The sequence below is a fragment of the Pelodiscus sinensis genome, unplaced genomic scaffold (assembly GCF_049634645.1).
Source record: "Pelodiscus sinensis isolate JC-2024 unplaced genomic scaffold, ASM4963464v1 ctg35, whole genome shotgun sequence".
Lineage (NCBI taxonomy): Eukaryota > Metazoa > Chordata > Testudines > Trionychidae > Pelodiscus > Pelodiscus sinensis.
In genome coordinates this window covers 2,075,329-2,095,581 of record NW_027465908.1, presented here as the reverse complement: position 1 = coordinate 2,095,581, position 20,253 = coordinate 2,075,329, and the positions used below count along the sequence as shown (strand labels likewise).

The following is a 20,253-nucleotide window of genomic DNA, read 5'->3' as shown; positions in this document are numbered from 1 at the left end:
AGATCGGGAGAGATCCCAGATGGTTGGAAAAAGGCAAATGTAGTGCCCAACAAAGGGGAAGAAGGACAATCCAGGGAACTACAGACCAGTCAGCCTTACCTTAGTCCCAGAAAAATCATGGAATCCATTTTTGAAGCACTTGGAAGAGGAGAAAGTGATCAGGAATAGTCAACGTGGATTCATGAAGGGCAAGTCGTGCCTGACCAATCTGATTAGCTTCTATGATGAGGTAACTGGCTCGGTGGATATGGGAAAGTCTGTAGATGTGATATATGTTGACTTTAGCAAAGCTTTTGATATGGTCTCCCACAAGATTCTTGCCAGCAAGTTAAGGAAGTATGGATTGGATAAATGGGCTGTAGGATGGATAGAAAGCTGGCTAGACTGTCGTGCCCAAAGGATAGTGATTGACGGAGAATTTAATCCGAGGGTTCAGATGGGGGCCCAAAACCCCTACCAAATCAATTCCAGACACCCTTCTTAAGCAACCAGCTTTATTCAGGAATGCATTCCAGGGCAAAAATCTCCAGGACACTCAGGAAAAAGTTTCTGCAAATGCCCAAACAAAAGGCAAGGTCTTTTGTACTGTCTTACATGGTAATTACCCCTTTTCCACTGACCACTCACAATTGCATGCATATACAGGTCATGCCCCTTTGCACCAAATTCCCTCCAATCATTATTTGTCCCTTCACAGTCCCTTTGCAGGCCTTACAACAGGTTCAAACCAGTTTCACCTATCCCCTCCTTTTGCATACCTGTGTTCAAGCACGTACCTCTTTACAAAGACCAGACTTAACATCCAGGTCACAGCAGAGGTCATACTGACAACAAATTAAGTTTATCCTTCATGATCAATGGCTTGATGTCAGGTTGACGGTCGGTTTCTAGCGGAGTGCCCCAAGGATCAGTTCTTGGACCGGTTTTGTTCAACATCTTTATTAATGACCTGGACATGGGGATGGATCAGCAAGTTCACAGATGACACTAAGCTAGAGGGAGCGGTAGATACGCTGGAAGGCAGGGATAGGATCCAGAGTGACCTGGACACATTAGAGGATTGGGCCAGAAGAAATCTGATGAGGTTCAACAAGGACAAGTGCAGAGTCCTGCACTTGGGACGGAAGAATCCCAAGCATTGTTACAGGCTGGGGACTGAATAGCAGTTCTGCAGAAAAGGACCTAGGGATTACAGTAGATGGGAAGCTGGATATGAGTCTTGACTACAAGTGTGCTCTTGTAGTCAAGAAGGCGAATGGCATATTAGGTTGCATTAGGAGGAGCATTGCCAGCAGATCCAGAGAAGTGATTATTCCCCTTTATTTGGCTCTGGTGGGGCCACATCTGGAATCTTGTGTCCAGTTCTGGGCCCCCCACTATAGAAAGGATGTGGACATATTGGAGAGGGTCCAGCGGAGGGTGACCAAAATAATTAGGGGGCTGGAGCACATGATCTGAGGAGAGACTGAGGGATTTGGGTTTGACTAGTCTGCAGAAGAGAAGAGTGAGGGGGGATTTGAGAGCAGCCTTCAACTTCCTGAAGGGAGGTTCCCAAGAGGATGGAGAGAGGCTGTTCACAGAAGTGACGGATGGCAGAACAAGGAGCAATGATTTCAGGTTACAGTGGGGGAGGTCTAGATTGGATATTAGGAAAACCTATTTCACTAGAAGGGTGGTGAAGCACTGGAATGGGTTATCTAGGGAGGGGGTGGAATCTCCGTCCCTGGAGGCATTTAAGTCTCGGTTTGACAAAGCCCTGGCTGGGTTGATTTAGTTGGGATTGGTCCTGCCTTGGGCAGGGGGCTGGACTTGATGACCTTCTGAGGTCTCTTCCAGCTCTATTCTAAGTTTTTGGCAAAACCAGGCTTTAAACCTAGCTGTTCTGATTGCTAGTCAAGTGTCCTAACCGCAAGCTATTTTCCTCTCTTTTCTTCTGTCTGTGGCCAAACCAATAGTCAAATATGAATCTTAACAGTGAACAGAATCCAAGGTCACTGGGCTTCCAGAACATTTTAAAATGTTTGTTCAAACAACTTTCTTGATCCACAACAGTTTGTGTACCGGGCAGAGGGGCATGAAGTAGCCTTCAGTTTGTAACAAAATCTTGTACTGCCTACTCAACTGACCATTGTCCAGGCTAAAGCTGTGATTATTCTGAGTGCCTAAATCCCTTTGAAAATGTGTTGTATGAGCCAAAATCAGCTAGGTGTTGTGATTCTAGGAGAAGCAGTGACTCAGTATCTTGAAAATCTGGGCCTTAGTCTCCAAAGTGTCTGTCACTTTTTAAAATAGGATTTAGGCTCGTAGACCACTTAAAGAGTCATTGGCAATGTTATGCCTGGTTTTTGGTTCATGTAAGTTATTTCTCTCCCTCCCTCTTAATTGTGTTGAGCTTCTTTGTATTTATAATTTGAGTAAGCTTGCATCATAGATGCTGAAAGCTTTTCAGCATAATTCTGGATGGGGGAAAATGGAGCATGAAGTAAATAGTTCAGCATCTTTCTCAAGGCCCTGATGTGGCAGGGAAATCGTTACGTGTCCTGTTGAGGTGGTTCTAACTTTTCAACCCTGTATCCAGGTTTGGGGAGTTCTGCCTGGTGCACTTGTTACTGAAGAGGAACCCAGTCATGTTCTCCCAACACTTCATCGAGTGCATTTTCCACTTCAATGGCTATGAGAAACATGAGAAGTACAACAAGTTCCCCCAGACTGAACGGTCAGTGAATATTTAGCAGGAATTGCATGTGAATATCAGTGTGGTGCTGGGAATGCAGCAAGGGTTGTGGGCCTGGAGCAGAGTTTTCATGGTCATTTAGAGTATGTGGCAATGAACAATAAAACCCTAAGAATAATTCCCATTAAACGAACACTATTCTGCCTTCCTTCTGGCACCTTCCACGAGAAACTTCTGATAGACTGCGTGTGTACGTTATGCAGCCGCTTTTTAGACCTTTAAGGTGGCATTCAAATGTTTCTTGCCAGATTTGAAGTCTTGTTACTTGTATAATGCCATGTATGTTTGTTGGCTGGAGTTAAAATGTCTTCATTTACTCAGGGAGAAGAACCTCTTTTCGCTGAAGGGGAAAGATAATAAAGGAAAAAGAATGCAGATCTACAGGTTCCTGCTTGAGCATTTTACTGATGAGCAAAGGTTCAACATCACTTCTAAAATCAGCCTGAACATCTTAGGTAGGGTCATCATTTTTGGCACAGATTGAGCAGTGTAAAAACAAATCCATTGATGAGCCAGTTGCATCTGTTTAGCCTCTGGGTGCATCACAGGGACCCTTTTGCCCCGGCTTAACATGATTCTGGGAATAAAAATCTCTCCCAATATTTTACAGCATGCTTCGTGGATGGCATCCTCCCACTGGACATGGAAGCCAATGGGTTGCTTTCCGATACATTTGAAATCCTTAGCTGCAAAGAGATCAAACTATCAGCTATGAGAGCTAAACCCGATGAAGATATCCAGCCAGATGAGGATGAAATGGCCATGGCCAATGCTGTCATGCAAGCAGCGCAAAAGAAACTCATCTCACAAGTGAGTATCACTTGACATAGAGTGGGAAGAATGGGCACAGCACCGAATGAAATCTAAACCTACAGCTAGGGTGAATCTGAAGTGCATTGATCTATAGTGGGGACTGCCACCCATCTCCCCACATTTTATGTCCATACAGTCCTTATGATCTGGTGAATCTGTGCAAGCAGCACATGTCGCAAAATGAAAATGTCCTACAAAGGCATGCTGGCTTTTTGAGGTTTCCTTGAACAATCAATTTGAATTAGACTGTACCTGCAGTTTTTGTGACTGATGTGTTTTAAACGATTCCTCCCTAGTTCAAGAGCCAAATTCAGATGTGGTGTAAACTGATAGAACTTTTCTAAAGTCAGTTGAGTTACTCTATGGCTCAGTTTGGCTCTAAGACACTCTTACGGATGAAGCATTTGAAGTTAATGATAGGTTTTGATGCAGCTGTCTGCAGCTTTCCATTAGAATAACAGATGCGGACAAGCATAAAAGTGAAACCACAGTGTTCATACACACTGTGGGATGTGTGCACGGTGTGCTGTTATTTGTCTCTTGTTCTTGTATATTAAATGTTTGTGTTTTATTAACTACAGGTTCAGAAGAAGAACTTCATAGAAAACATCATCCCAATAATAACTTCATTGAAGTCTTTGTTGGAACAGAATAGGATTCCAGCTCTGAGAGACCTCATGAACTATCTGCGGGTAAGGGAAGACTTGTGTCTTTCTCCCAGATTGAGAATTTGGACTCGTGGCCAGAAGTAGAACCCAAAGTCTATATTTTAATCCTGCCTCGCAGTATCTACGTTGTTCCTTTTATTTATATCCCACAAAAACCCTAGATCTGACTGATCACACGAGAGACAGATTCCTCTCATGGTACTAAAGAAAAAAAAGTGTTTGTATATTTTTGTATACATGCACACATGAAATTCAGGCACAATTTTAACCACTAAAAGAATAAAATTAATCTTGCTTAAACCATGTAAAAACACTTTCACTCTTGTTACAATAGACATCAAATCTCTTTTTATCCCTTACTAAAATTAAAGTATTAAACCCTTTACTTCAGATTGCTGAAATTCTATTTATGACAAACTGGCGAGTGATTTACAGCAAATTGCCCAACATCCAATCCTGCCCACAACATAAGTACATTTTTCCTGTGCCCACTATTATGGCAAAGGGTCCCATGGAACCTGCAGGATCCCAGTCCCACTGCAGGGTTTCAACCTGAAGCTGCCATAGAAGGATGTTTTGAAACCCAGTGAAATGACATTGTATCGCTTGATCGGGTAAACTGTTCCTTTCTGATAGCCAGGTTGTCCGGTTGCTCTGTGGTGATGGGACTACAGATGAAGGCTGTGTACTACGCTAAGTAAAAGGCTTCTCTCCGTGGAGTGGGCAGAAACTTTCAATGTTCATAGCAGTTATGATCAGCAGCAGATCTCTTTGCTAGACCTACTTTGTCATTTAAACAAACAGTTGTGCTGTCCCAACTAGCGTTTCCATTTGAACTTCAAGAGCTGTGATGTGAACATGCATGTTAAGTGCTGGTAAGAAGAGATTTTGAAATAGGGAAGTCAAAGTAAATTAACTGTTGCGCCTTCCAGGAAGTGATGCAAGATTATCGGAATGAAATCAAAGACTTCTTTGCAGTGGACAAGCAGCTGGCCGCAGAGCTGGAGTATGACATGAAAAAATATGAAGAGCAGCTGGCCAGGGAGAGAGAGAGGGAAGAAGGTCAGATAGAGGTCACCAATGTCCTGAACACAATCCAGGTACTGGCGTCCACCAGAACTAGGTGTATGCTGCACTTGTAGCCAGTGGCCATACAGCTTACAGCTATAAATCACATTACAAAGCCCATGTATGGTACTTTGACTGGTTCTTCTGTGTCTTTCTCACTGCTATAGTTCCAGCCGAGCAGGGCTTTATTTTTTTTAGAGACATCGATAACAATTTTAAAAACTCTTTCCTCTCTGACATTGATGAATTCAAACAGAACTTACAGTCTAATGTGTTATTTACCATAAATAAAATTAAATTAATGGAGATTGCCTATCTCCTAGAACTGGAAGGGACCTTGAAAGGTCATTGAGGCCAGTCCCCTGCCTTCACAGCAGGACCAAGTACCATCCCTGACAAGTTTTTGCCCCAAATTCCTAAATGGCCTCCACAAGGCTTGAACTCACAACCCTGGGTTTAGCAGGCCAATGCTCAAACCACTGAGCTATCCCTCCCCCCCGCCATGTGTGTTACTCTGCTTCCACCCTGAAAATACCCAGTCAGTTTCAACTTCACGTTCTAGTGTTCCCATGTACTAGAACAATCCTGCAAGCTATCCTCAGGGGTGTACATCTGAACCCTGAACCCTTGTGTGTTCACATCTGCCTTATTCCTAGTGTTCATAAAATCAGGAAACTCATGAAAACCTTCCTGTGCACAGCCTGAAAAGTTAGGGGGACTGTTGCTGCAAGTCTAAAATTCCTGGCTGTGGCCAGACCTTCGCTTAACTGGTCAAGTTCTTTTTCTCAGTAGGCTTTGAGGAACTGGCAGCAGTGGTTCTTGCAGCTCCTGTGACAAGGATCCATCTCCCTAAGTTACACCATTTGATCTGAACTCTCTTTAATGAAGTAATTCAACCGTGGCTCGATTACATATATCCTCAGCGGTTGTAGGTCAAGATTTTCAGACAGAATGAGTGATCCTTAGCGCCTCAGTTTTTGGCTACATAACAAGACATTTTAAAGGCACTTGACTTTCAGCTCCTGCTCTTGAAATTGAGGCCACTTTATTAGATGTGTCAGGTTGAACACCCAGATTGACAAGTGATTTTTTTGAACATCTTGGGCTATAGATATGGCTCCTGGGCATGTCTTAACCAGACACACTGGATTCATAGCGTGACATGGTGTCTTTGTGACAGTCCTATGAATTACATGCATAAAATAATGAAATTCTGGCAGATCATTTCCCCTTCTCTTCCATAGGAATCCCCAAGTTCAGACACAGCAGTGCCTCCTAATGGCCAGAACAACAATGCCCATTCACCTGTTGCTGGGAGACGGCCTTCGTTGTCTGGGTCTCCTGCTTGCCCTGCTCCGTTTGGGTTTACTACGCCCAGAGCTGGCATTTTGAAGCAGCAACTGTTTAGACCCAGGTATGGATTTCAAATTGTACAGTTGGTTAGAATGGTGCTCTGCAGGTGGGCATTAAATAGTGTGTCAAGGCATCTTCTCTTTTCTCAGGTGGGTAATGTGAATACCCCAGTAAGTAGACCATAGTCACCATAGTCTTAGTGTGTGTGTGTGTGTGTGTGTGTGTGTGTGTGTGTGTGTTACAGAGAGACTGCTGGGAGTTTGATAGTGAATTGGAAGTGAGCAAGATCTTCCCTAAATGTATTGCATTGGGAGTGACTTGTAGAAGGAACCCCTTAGAGAGTGTGGCTTCCTTTGCCTTATAGACAGATGTCCCTGAGCACGCTTGCCATCCTGAACTCTGCCAAGAAAGCCATGGAGGCCAGTAACAAGCAGCGCAGCAGAAGTGTGGGAGGAAGGCCGCACTCGCCGTCTCCAGCAAGCACAGCTGACAGCAAGCAAGGTAAGCAGCTAACAGCAGGCTTTTGCATGCTACAGAGCAGGTTCAGTGTGGAAGCCGCCTGGTGGTTTAGACCTGTGAGCAGGAGGCGTGGTTGTAAAACTGTGTTGGGGAGAATTTTCTGTCCTTAACTTTTTAATTTTCTTGTTACTTCTAGTGTCTTTGTGTAGCCTAAACCAACAGTCTACTGGAGCAAACGTTTCCCTGGTGGGCCGAGCAATCAGTACTCCTGACCGTAAGTAGCCCAGCTCCGTACATTTCAAGTTGCCCAAGAACTCCTTCTTTGCCCCAGTTTAGCCTCGACTGTAGTGCAGCCGTAGTCATCCTTTCATTAGTTAGTAAAGAGCCACTTTTCTCCGGATTATTGTATATCTGTATTGCAACAGTGCCAAACAAGGGAGTCTTTGAGAGTCACAGCATGACATGCTAGTGTGGAGACAGTGTATGATAAGGCCTGTACTTCTGGCTACTGAATGGAGGGAATGCTTGCTTGCTTTTTTTTTCTCTCCTAACTTCTTGGCCACTGTGTGCTGTGGGGGGTGGTTTCCCCTACTATTTCTGGCTCATCTGCGTGGCATGCTCCCTAGACTGACCTGCATCTGCCACAGTGCCTGTGCTACTGCTCAGCACAGCTCCCTGTGATCATCTTGCTCTGCTCAGCACTGTAGATTCTGCCACACTAAAAAAGATACCTGCTAGGGCAGACATTTGCCTTCTGTTTGATGAAGAGTCTAGTTCAGGACTCAGCTGAGACCTAGTCCATCAACGTCTTCAGAGATAAGCTGTGATAGCGGAAAGATGTTTATACAATTGGCTTGGATCTGATAAAGTGGTATTAATAACCTGTGAAGTGTTCTCCCAGACAGCACTCTTCTCTAGATAAGAGCTGAAGTGAGTGTGGGGGAAGCAATAATTGTTTTGTTCTCAGCTGTGGAGACAAGCAATGTAAACTATAGCAGCAATGAATTGGGAGAACTCTGAAACACAGGTCACTAGTAAGTGTCTCTGCCCATTATGTCTGTGGCAGCTAAATTACAGCCTCACAAAATGTGTCCTTGACAAATTTCCATTTATTGGAGGCATTTCTGATTGAGTCCCTGTGTGTTATGCAAGACCCTTTTGTGATGATAAAAGGCAGTTGACTTAATTTCTTTGGCGTTTAGAAGTATCCGACTGGCCTATGGCAATAAGCCTAATCTCTCTGATCATCAGAAGGAGGCACGCGTGTGCAGAGAGAGTGCGAAATGTGGCAGGCCACTTCCTGTTAGCCTTTTGTAGGTGACCATCGGGGTAGTTGCTGGGTGGGCAGTACGTCTCCAGAACCCCTCATATGGCCTGGAGCATGAAATATTACAGTAAAACCATCAGGAACCCGGAAGTGCTCTGGGCAGCCGGACCATTGGAGCTGCTCTGCCCCTGGCTTCCCCGATTCAGCCACTGCTAAAACTGACCAGCGGCTGAATTGGTGACGCCGGGGGCAGAGCAGCTGGAGTGCTGCCGAGTAGGTCCCGTAGCGCTGCCCCTTGGGGCTGCGGGACCAACCCGGCAGCACCCCAGCTGTCCCCGATTCAGCTGCTGCTCAAACTGACCAGCGGCTGACTCCAGGAAGCCTGAGGCAGAGCTGCTCTGCCTCGGCTTCCTGGAATCAGCCACTGGTCAGTTTCAGCAGTAGCTGAATCGGGGACATCTGGGGTGCTGCTGGTTTGGTCCTGCAGCCCGGAGGTGTGGCGCTGCGAGGACCAACCCAGCAGCGCCCCAGCTGCTCCGTCCCAGGCATCCCGATTCAGCTGCTGCCCCAGGCGTCCCTATCGGAAGGGGGGCTATGAGGGGTCTGGGGTGGCGCCCCCCTTCCGATAGTCTGGCATATCTGATAATCCAGCACCCCCTGGGTCCTAACGGTGCTGGATTATCGGAAGTTTACTGTACTGTGCTGAGCTGCCTTATCAATGCATTTCCTTCACTCGCCTTGGCCTTTCCCACTGAAGAATTTCTTTGAGGGCACATCCCGTACCAGCCACTCTGTGTGCAGAGTTAACGCCCCCTTCTCCCCCCACGAATCAAGCAAACTCCATCTTAACTGTCACACTGACAGGTCAGCTGTCATTAAACATTTCAGTCCTGATATTTAAAATAGGTGTCAAGAGTAGCCTGTACCTCAGTTGTTTAGAAATACCTAGGGTGCACAAAAGTGGGGTTCCCATATAAACATGGCCATTTAGGCAGCAGACTAGCTGCATACATATGCAAACGTCTGATCTCCACATGCGAGCAGAAGCCGAGCAAGACAACTGGGTGCATTTAATAGACTATCTGAGCCTTATCTTTGTGTATTCTCCACTCTCTTGTGCTAGTTCCATCTGTCTAGTGATCAACATCAACCAGTCCACTGTGCGACCCGAACGCTCAGTGCTTTTTGCAGATAAGATAACCACTGGGATGCTTTACGGAGCAGAAATCCTCCTTCATCTGCTGCTTGTCTATCTCTCGGGGACTTGCACTGCTGCTCCACTTCAGAGCCATATGCTATAAAATGGGGAGAATGTTAATCCCCAGTGGGACCAGGCCTAAATTCCTGCTTTGTTTTCTGGCAGCCTGCATTCTCATCAGTGACACACACTGTACATTGCGTTACTGCTGCTTCAGCTCATCTGTACTGAGCTGTCTGCATGATGGCACTGGATCTGGTTGGTTGTTAAGAGGATCAATAGAATAGTTTTTTCCTTTGGTCTGTCGGTTGTAAAACTCCTGCAGATGCGGTTCTTTGTAAATCACTTCCGACTTCAGATGTTGAGTGATCTCTCATCCCTGTACTTGTAAGACTTTCTTCTGGCTAGCAGATCAGTCTGTCACCCTCGGGTCTTTCTCATCTCCTGCTTGCTCTTGACAGTGAAAATGGATAAGAAGGCTTGGCACAGAATAGATTATTTCACATGTAAATGCAAACACCAGTGATATCTAGAGATGTGAAACCCCACTTAATCTGTTAGTCAGTTAAACATTAGATTGACCTAACGTTTAACCGGTTAACCGACTAAAGCAGACTCCAAGCCAGGGGATGCTACAGCGTCGGAGCAATCAGCCCCCATGCTAGCACTGGCTTCACTGCAGACCGAGGCTGCTTCGTGGCAGCAACCCTTGATCAGATAGGGGCTGCTACTGGAGAAGCCTCTGTCTGCGGCCAGCCCAGGCCACTGCAACCAGAGGCTGCTTTTGGGCAGCCTTCCTCAGCCCCCAGCAGCCTCTCCCCATGGACAGGGACTGCCGCCACACTGCGCTACTGCCTCTGTATTTGAGGGAGTGTTTTTTAAACTGGCTCCTCTCGTGGACCGGCTACTGCCTGGCACACTGTGCTGCTGCCTCTGATCTAGAGAGCAGCGTGGGATGGCAGAGGGCTCCCTGGGAGTGTGGCTAGATTGCACTGGCTGTCAGCCCCAACCCTGGGGACGACAGAATAGTCGACTAACCGCTAACAATTCATGCAGTTAGTCAACTCTTCAGTTAACCGTTAGCTAACATCCCTAAGAAACAGGGAATGCGGAAAGAATACTTGGTACTAATTTTGTGTAGCATGGACTAAAGTGAGGCAGGTGTGGTCATTTACCATGTGTGAAAACCCCACAAGGTTTTCACTGCATAAAGTCAGGAAATTCAGAGGCCTGTCTTGCAAGAATCAAAAGCCAATCCAGGCAAGATAAACAACAGAGCTGGACAATGGCATGCCTTGACCATCTCGGCCTGATTCTAGCCAAAGGCAGCTGGACTGTGGTGTCTTAATGGCACCAGACAGCAAGTTGGTTCCCTGAGAATGAGCCTAAGAGGCCAGAAAGTGGTGTCTGGTCGCAGTGACCTTAGAAGCCTAGAGGAGCCTGTGTTTGGGTTCAAATGCAGCAGTTTGGTTAATGTCCAGTAGGGGGAGCCCGACCAGGCATGTATGGGATGGTGTGGACAAGCTGTTGTAGTTTTAGTGAGAAATCTCCAGTAGCCCCCAAAAACGAAGGTTCCGTCAAGTCTAATACAGGTTGAAACTCTAAACCGGGACTCTGTGGTCCAGATGTTGCTAGACCAGAGAGTCCTGGTGGAGGGCCAGAGGCAGGAGCCCTCTGGGTGCCAGGAGCCCAGCCCAGCTGGCTGCAAGGGGGCTGGTTGCCAGGAGCCTTGCCACAGGGATCCAACTGAGCTGGCAGCAGGGTGGTCGGAGCCCCAGAGGAGGGGCAGCAGTCAGTTAAGGCAGGGGGGCCATGGTGGAGCTGGGAGCCTCAGCAGAGGGACCCACGGGCCCCCACAGCAGTGCTGGTGGGGCAGGGAGCCCAGCACAGCAGAAGGCTGCTGGCAGAGTGGCTGGGTAGGTGCCAGTGGGGAGGCCGGCAGCCGGGGCAAGAGGAGCTGAGCTAGGGGACCAGAAATGACCACCTCTGGTCTGGCAAAAATCCCTTGTTCGGGACCAGTTAGGTCCTGGGGGTGGCAGACCAGGAGCTCCAACCTGTAGTGACAACCAGATTATTGTGAACACGTGTGTTACTTTGAAGCTGAGACACAGGCTTGCACACTATACTTCTAGTAGACTCTTGTCTTGGAATGGCCTTGAATGACCACTTCTTCAGCTTCTTCCTCCATAGACTGCTGCAGCTTAGAGATCAACAGTAGCAAATGGAGGGGTGCTACTAATGCTGCTAGTTTTCAATTAACAATTATTCAAACCAACTGGAACCTAAGTGTTTTCCTCCCTAAATATGAAAGATGAAGTTATACAGAGTAGTTGGGTTTTCAGCTAAACATCAGTGGAGTTTTATTTATTCACTTGACAGCATGTGCTTCTCTCCTCCTCCTGAAGCACATGCAAACCTGGAAATAGTAACGCAGGCTATGACTTGACTACATGGGGTTTGCCTTGGTTAGGGACATGGGTGCAATTCCTACTCTCAGGCACACAGTGTGAAGGAAACGTTTGCAGGTGTAAAATTGTCTGTGGGCAGGGCGGATGACCAGTCTCATTGCATTGCCTTCATTGTACCTAGATGAGCTGATACCTGGTTCAGTGGGCCAGAAAGAACCATGCGTGCTTGTTTTGAGTTGGGTACGAATGCACTGTCTTGCCCTATGGCCGTATTACAAGCTGACTGCTGATGCCTATGTTTCTTTCAGAGACCGTTGATAACTTGACCTTTGGGGCTGGGGTCAGTTACATCAGCCTGACACACACACCTGCTTCAGCTGAAGGCAAGTTATTTTCCTGCTCCTAACTTTTAAAAAAAATCCAATGGGCATTTTTAACTTTCAAATGTCACTTGCAGAAAAAAAAGGATCCCAAGATCAACAAAAAGATGTTCTCTGTCTGATGTCACCTGATAAGCCGTAAGTTTAGCCCAGGCCCTAGTTACCAGTGGCTGTAAGTAATACAAGTGTCTTTAAAAATAAACAGTTGTTTCCTTTCTGTAGAGGGCCCCTGCCTCGTCAGTGGAAGGTAGAATCTCCATCCAAGAGAAAAAGCAGTCCCGTTCCAAGTCTAAGGAGATCCCAGCGGAAAGCTCCCCTCAAACCAGCCAACTGATACTTCCCCATCCACACACTGTGTGCTTCTGAAACACTCTTGTATAGCATCTCATCATGTTGACCATGAATTCTTCTTGCTTCTACAGCTATAATTATGTATCACTGCGTGTACCGGTGTCCCTCCTTCCCCGCCTTGTTTTTATATGTGGATATTTGCACACACAGGAGGAGTTTGCTTTGATTTATAAAGTGGTGAGTTTGGAGCAGTTAACGACATTCTTTGCAGTAGGACAGCAGCCACTAAGCTGTTGTATGAAATGATTCGCTGTTCACTGCACAGAATTTATAAGCTTGCCCATTTTGAAATGTCAGGCTGTCCTGGCCATGAGCTCTAGTCCATTTTAAATGGAGCCATTAGGAATACTGTCTTGGTTGAGACTGGTATGTTTGTTACAGCTTGCTACCATACATGACCGGAATGGCTATTGGCTTCAATCAGCCTCTTGGCGTCCTGCCGTTCCCTGTTCATAATACACCAGTTTCCACATTTTCTACAAATATAGAATAGCTTGAAACTACTGTACCTGCAAATCTGATGTAATTTCAAGTTATTAAGGATGTACGCGTGGTGAAAAGTCAATTCTATGTATATATTACAGCCTTCCTTTCTTTCCTGAATGGAGTATTTTTACTCTTGGACCAAGTTCTTATTTCCAGCTGTTATAATTTTATGAAAAATAAATGTTTAGAGAACAAATTCCATCCACCTCTCAGCGTTTCATGCTTTAATAGAAGGAAACTATTTTCACTTAAAATCTCTAGCCTTACTGCATTTACCTTCAGTGATGGGCAACTTGCAGCTTAACAGCCGCATGTGGCCCGCTAGGATTCTGTACGGCCAGTGAGACACTTTGCTCTTTTCTACGTGCAGGGTTGCCAGATTCTGCTGGTTTCCGTCGGTTTTTTCCTCCTGGTATTACAAACATGACACACACTTCCAGCAAGGAAATGTGAAGTGAGGTGCATGCTGATTGCACGCAACTATGAGAGCCAGGTGCTCCCTCTGCAGCCAATCAAAGTGCTCCTATGGTTCAATCTGCCCGTGCTGCAAATTCTAGGCATGCAAACGCAGTGAGCAAAACTACCCTGTCCCAGAAAACTGGCTTGGTTGTGCCAATCTTCCCACTAGCCTCAATTGCCCCTTACTGCCTTATTTCTTGCCCCCTGCTTTCATCTCTTTCATGCCTACAGTGAAGCTCTACTGTTCTGGCAGTCATCCCAACAGCTGGGGCGCTCAGCCATATGAATACTTGAATTCCTGTGGGAATCCCCACCCATTAGGAGCAGCTGCTTGCAATGTCCCAATTCTTATTATCACTGTTTTTCAGGCCAAATAAAGCCTCTACCATCAGCCAACTGGCATGACTTACTCATGCATTCAGTACAGCTTCAGCTGTCGGAACGGCAGATTTTGAACATGATCTTATTCATTTCACTGAAAACAGGCGCTGCATGTTTTACTGGGGATGGTAAGTCATGTTGAATTTTAGAGCTCAGTACAAAAAAGCTGTTTTGTTCTGTGCAAAACACTAGTGAGAACGCTGGAACTGCATAGTTAAGGTTGAAAGACCAGCCTTCTTCATGCCCATGTGTACGTGATTGAGCTCTTCTGCTGCTCAACTTCAGAACTGCTGCCCTACCCTTGCATTACATAACTGTCTGAAGATTTCAAACTCCAAAACTGAAGTGACAGTGCATTTTGCTACAGCCCTCCATAAGCATTTACTACTTTGCTAATAAGGCCAGGACTGCCCCAGCACAAAAAGAAATGGAAAAACTGAACCAGGAGAGGGGCAAAACTCAACTTCCATTTTAACCTTACCGATATTGTGGTCACTTTCAGGATTCTGCTTTAAGAAAGAACTTAATCTGAATTAATATAGTGAGATGTACTGAGTAAATTCCAAGTGGTTTTGAGTATGACTACCTTCTTTTTTTATGCTTTCATCCGACATTCCTCCCCCTAATTAATTAGGTATATTAAACAGTAAGAAAGCAATGCGTTTTAAATTACACTGAGGCTAGATCAAAAATAAAACTTATCAGAAGTTTTCTTGAATTGTCTTTGACCAGAAACAGCTATAACACAATGGGAAATGATCCATCTCCTCAAGAGAAGAAATGGAGGTGGAAAAACTTTCCACAATAAACCGAATGATTTAAGTATTTACATGTGTTTTGTAACTTCTTTGTAAGTCACCAAATGAAGTAGACAAGCAATCTGTCAGAAAACAGAAGGAATCTTTCCTGTTACACTGAATTCAAAACAAACACAGGTTAGAATAAATAGAATTAAAAAAAAAAACAGTACAAGGATGTTTTAATACCTAGATATGTATGTAAAACATTCTTGGCAAGTTAAATGTAATACATTAGTACAAACCTGCAGATTAAACTATTTACAGCAAGTTCTGTAAATCAAATAGGCTGAGTTATGTCTTGGAGGGGGAAGGGTCCTTTTATCCCACTAGAGATGCCACTGTCACATTTTTAGAGCTGAAAAATAAATCTGTCGTATTCACCATGCATGCTGAGTCTGCTAGCTGAGAAATCCTGCCTCTGGTAAAAGGTTAAAAGTGTCAGACGTACTCCCTATAATGCCAGAAGCTATGAATGTAAGCTTTTTTTCCCTCTCTTCATCTTAATGTTCTATAAGCAATATAAAAAAAAAGGAGTCGTGGATACAACTGGAGGGTAAAGTGTGTTAAATTATCCCATTCTCAAGGGACAAAATTCAGCCAATAGACAGGAATACCCAGTTTGGGTGAAGATCACATCTTAAAGGTAACTGTAAATCAATTGTGAGGTGTCCCTACCCTCTGGAGAGCACACCCATATTACTGCTACCTCATCTATACCTCTGCTTTTGAAAGCAAGTGAAGGAAGTGTTGGGACTAAATTTAAATAAATGCAGCAATGGCATGTCCAGCAAGGCCCCCAAAAATCACTCAATATGTGGTGGAAAGTCCAAGGCAGATTAATACAGAACACAACAAAAAAAATAATAACACTGACAGTCCAAATTGTCAAGTATTCAAAATACTGTATGCATCAAAAGGTAAGACAACTCAATTTATATTTGAAATAAAACACTAAATTATGCTACATTAAAATCCATTCTTCAATCACAGCACTGAACAGCTCTAGTGTTGCATCTACATTTAACATTTGCCCAATGCCATAAGTGTACATCTCTGAATGCAAGGAATTCTATACGATCCCTTTAAAGACAAGAAAGTGGTAGCACCTACCATCTAAGAAGTTATAACTAACGTCTTGAAAGCAGTTTTCTATCAAGCTTTTTGCTTTCAGAATTCCAGAGCTATCTGCCCCCTACCCCTTGCTATGCAATCTAAAAATTCTCAAGAGATGGTGTAGCTGCCAGATTTTGAATGAGCTTAAAGAACTCGCAGAGAGATTGATCTTCGGCAACCATTAGTCACTCTGTCACTTGGTCAGAACTGAATTCAAAAATCTTCACAGGATAACTCTTGCAAATGGGCACTGGTCTTTTGCAAGAAAACAGTAATTTGAAATATAAAACTGAATTAACTTCTGCCTTAAACTTACAGAAAGGATCCCTGAGTGACTCTATAGCCTATAAGACCTCTCTTGGCAAGGAAAATGTTGAAGCTAGCTTGGGAGAAAGAGGATGCTTCTCTGGCCACACTTGGTAAAGTTGCTTGTGCTGCACTCTGCAATAATACTGATATGCTCTGATACTGCCATGCTGTAGCAGCATTTGAGCTCCTGGCTGCCGTTTAAAAAGGACTTGTATTTAAAAAAATAACTATATTATTTAACACTGTTGGCATAACATATTTACATTTTAAATAGAAATGCTACGTTCGCTGAAGTAATCAAAATATATCTTTGCAAAAATTTAGAACACAGAATTTTACAAAATCAACGGCGTCTATAGAAAAGCTTGAATTCATCTCTGTACTATTGTGAGAATCAGCTCACGAAAGTGGTTTTGGCTTTAAATGTCATAAAAGGGAGATCTTAATGCTAAGATTCTACAGGGTAAGAATCTTAAAAATATTTAAACAGCTACACAACAGGCAAGCCTGCTTGGTGCAAACTGGAATTAAAAGCTACCTGCATACAGGGAAGGTTTTTTACGTAAAACTGAACAAAAGCAATCTTTGCACGTGCGAGGGGGCAGGGAAACCGGAATTCACCACTGCTGCAGAAGGGGTTAGAACTTCAAAGCAGTTGGTTGCTTGTACTACATCTTCACCCATCACTGTGGGCTTGATGCAGATTCCATCTCCACATCTACAGAATCAAGCCCAGATTGGAGTGCCTAAATCCCACAAATCAAACATCGGAGGCCCACGCTACATGCTCAACTGGGGCCAGTGAATGAATTCAGTAGCCTGTGTGGCTCATGCTCAGGAGCTCTGTGGAAATGTAGTTCTGACAGCTCAGCCTAGCAGACCTTTAATGATAAAATTACACAAGGGAGGGCATGAAACCCTCACTTGCGGAGCTGGTAACAGCACAATTGTGTTACAGCTGTAAAGGCTGCCCCAAGCCTAAACATTGAGCTGCTATGCAGAAGATTCTCCCCTTTTGCAGATGAATCTTGATTAGAATCTATTGCCACATCAGCACCTTTTGTCTATTGGGTCAAGATGCCCATTTACCTAAAGCTTCTCCCCTGTTTGGCCTGGACATTCTGGTTGCACCCCAGGGAGAAGGCAGTTCCAGGAGCATCTGCAGCTCCGAAGGCTACAGCTTTGCGGAGGGAAATGCTCCATCTTAGGGAGGGTAACCGCTCCTCAGTGCAAGGGGGGGTGTTAAGTGGTCCAGGTGGTATCTCTGGGAGAGGAAAAAGACTGAGTTCGGAGGTTTGGAGTGAGTGGTGTTAACTTTGGCAAAAAAAAGTCAAGTCTGTGTGTTTTCTAAACTCTTCCAAGCGCACTTTGTTCATCTTTTTGCTCTTGCGTTGAGTTCCTGTGGGAGGTATTTTCATACTTGTTCGGGATGCTTTGCAATCTTCTTTTGGCATCTCAGATAACAAATGACGATTTGTGTCTGAAGTCACCCTGCAATGAAAGAGTAACGGGTGGAGCAAAATTCCCCACGGATCGCCTGGTACCTTCCTATCCGCTCTCTCCAACCCAAATCCACCCTTGCAAACCAGGTGTGATTTGTGTAATCTTGTTTTTCCCCCCAAAATCCCATCTGGGCCTCTGTCTCATTCCGTCCTGTAGAAGCTGGTAAGGACGAGTGTCCACCCATAATACCCAGCTCCTAACGTTTCCTTTCAAATGATCCCATCCAATGCAGAAACTTCCTCTCCTCTCTCCCACTGCTTCTTTGGGGTCCCTGCCCACAGAAAGATTAGGAGAAGCCTAGGATGAAATACACTAGTCTCTTTCTTACATCACCAGTATGGACTGTCTGATTAATCCAGAAAAGCTCATCCCATGGGAGGCAGTCAGCTAGCTACTTAAACTAGAACAGAGCTGTCTTTGATACACTGGGGGTGTCCCTGAAGACAGGCAGTTGCCTAGTACGGGTGTTGTCCTGGACAGACTTGATTAATAGAGTATACGTGATTGATAAAGCTATAATCCACTCTCAGGATTAAACACCATCATTCATAGAAAGGACCTACGCTAGAGAGTGTACAAGAATTAGGACCTGGTCTACACTGGCAGAAAAAATTGATGCAAGATATGCAACTTCAGCTATGTGAACTGTCTGGCTGGAATCTATGTACCTTGCACTGATTTTCTGGAGCAGTTTCACAATGGGAGAAACACTCTTGTTGACTTCCCTTACTCCTTGTGACCGCAAGGAGCACTGGCACCGACAGGGGTGCCCTTAGCATTTGCTTTAGCAGGTCTTTACTAGACCTGCTAAATCAAACCCCAGAGGATTGATCACCAGAAGAACATCTGGCAAGTGGAGATGTGGACCAAGCCTTTCCCAAGGAAAACCCAGCTGTTGTCCTTCCTCTTAGTCCTAGGTCCTCATGTCACAAGTTATGTCCGACCCATGCTTGAAGAAATTCTGTTCTGGAGAGTAACTATAGGCCCTAGGGCTGTGTCTACACTGGGCCACTTATTCCGGAAAAGCGGAATAACTTGCCAGCTGTCTACACTGGCCGCTTGCTTTTCCCGGAAAAGCAATGATGATCTACCGTAAAATTGTCAGTGTTTTTCCGGAAAAACTATGCTGCTCCCGTTCGGGCAAAAGTCCTTTTCCGGAAAAACTGTTCCAGAAAAGGGCCAGTGTAGACAGCACAGTAGTCTTTTCCGCCAAAAAGCCCCGATCGCGAAAATGACGATCGGGGCTTTTTTCTGGAAAAAGTGCTTTTGCAGAAAAGCATCCTGCCAATGTAGACGTGCTTTTTCCGGAAATACTTATAACGGAAAACTGTTCCGTTTTAAGCATTTCCGGAAAAGGGTGCCAGTGTAGATGTAGCCTAGGTGATGTGTGATTCCTGAGCTGGGAGGCCCTTCCCCAACCCCTTCAAAGATCTAAAAGGAAAGATGTAATGTGCACACTGTTTCCATCCCTGAGCTTACCTCGTCGTCTGTCTGGATATAGTTAACACCATCTGGTTTTGCTGGAGTCTTGTAGCTGAAATAAGGGAAAAAGAGCTGATTCCTGTGACGATGAGCTGTGCGATTGCAAAGCAGAAGGGATGTTTTTGGTGGTGGTGTGTGGTGTTAATATTCTGGTGGGAAGGACAATTAAAAGTATTTTTTGTCAAAACGAAAACTGAACTGGGCACAGCGAGCTCTGCTTAAAGCCAGCCTGGACCTTTTCCCCACTCAGAGCAGCTGGGCTTTCCCTACTAACTATCCTCCTGCTCCTTACAGGAGCCCTTCATGCAGGGGGAGAAGGTGCCAACTGTGTCTCTGCCGTCTCTATGCTTCTGACCACAGCAACTATGAATGGAACTTTAGTTTTCCAGCCTCCCTCCCTCTGATCACTGCTGTGTCTTTCTTTGCCACTGCAGCATAATTTCCTCTGATAATTACTATGCAATTAAATTTAAACTCTTGATTGCCTGCTGGCAGGTTTACTGATAATCCTTTATTGCATGGGGTGCTTGACAAAACTAGCGGAATCAGAAAATTCTAGTTTAAAGTCCTGCTTCCCCAGCATGCATCCACTTGGAGTCATGTTTAAATAGGGGGCGGAGCCTCTTGCAAACAGGGGGCCAGGCTCTTGCTGAAATCTGACACTGAAATGGGCCAATGCAGCTTCTATCAGAGGTTACGCAATCCCGGAATTTGAGTAAAACGTCATTCTGTTTCTCATCTTGGAAGCTATTTATATTCTGACCTTTCGGCTCCCATAATGCTGCAGTCTTAAATGTTCTGTACTGTCTGTGAATTCTCAATGATGGGATCAACTCAGAGATGGCTGTTGTAATCCCAAAGGGAAGTGCTGGGATGTACCCAGTAAGAGGTGTGCTTCCAGCTCTCTCACATTTCCTGAGCATGGCCTGATTACACAATGAGCTCTGCTCAGTAAATCCCTGACTTCTAAATGCCAGCAGCATGTGATCAAAAGAAGCATCTGCCAAGCTCGTGTGTAAAT

At 45.1% G+C, this 20,253-nt stretch overlaps 2 protein-coding genes across 4 annotated transcripts in view; one reads left to right on the top strand and one right to left on the bottom strand.

The window, feature by feature from the left end:
- Positions 1-13,384, top strand: part of LOC102450522 (condensin-2 complex subunit D3-L) — a 54,168-nt gene extending 40,784 nt beyond the window's left edge. For 2 of the 3 annotated variants that reach the window (XR_012899317.1, XR_012899316.1), the window contains exons 25-34: positions 2,579-2,716; positions 3,056-3,189; positions 3,345-3,544; positions 4,129-4,239; positions 5,148-5,315; positions 6,528-6,697; positions 7,001-7,137; positions 7,292-7,369; positions 12,277-12,486; positions 12,571-13,384. Coding sequence is in view for 1 of the 3 variants with exons in the window: in XM_075916399.1 (XP_075772514.1) it covers positions 2,579-2,716; positions 3,056-3,189; positions 3,345-3,544; positions 4,129-4,239; positions 5,148-5,315; positions 6,528-6,697; positions 7,001-7,137; positions 7,292-7,369; positions 12,277-12,351; positions 12,426-12,486; positions 12,571-12,682 (1,384 nt within the window). In the remaining 2 variants the exon portion in view is untranslated. The remainder of the gene's footprint in view (positions 1-2,578; positions 2,717-3,055; positions 3,190-3,344; positions 3,545-4,128; positions 4,240-5,147; positions 5,316-6,527; positions 6,698-7,000; positions 7,138-7,291; positions 7,370-12,276; positions 12,487-12,570) is intronic. The other variant, XM_075916399.1, reaches the window with a different exon arrangement.
- Positions 13,385-14,987: 1,603 nt separating this feature from the next.
- LOC142824443 (junctional adhesion molecule C-like) overlaps positions 14,988-20,253 on the bottom strand; it is a 52,087-nt gene continuing 46,821 nt past the window's right edge. The window contains exons 8-9 of the mRNA XM_075916412.1: positions 19,230-19,284; positions 14,988-17,738 (exon numbers count right to left, since the gene is read on the bottom strand). Coding sequence (XP_075772527.1) covers positions 17,703-17,738; positions 19,230-19,284 — 91 coding nt within the window. The 3' untranslated portion in view covers positions 14,988-17,702. The remainder of the gene's footprint in view (positions 17,739-19,229; positions 19,285-20,253) is intronic.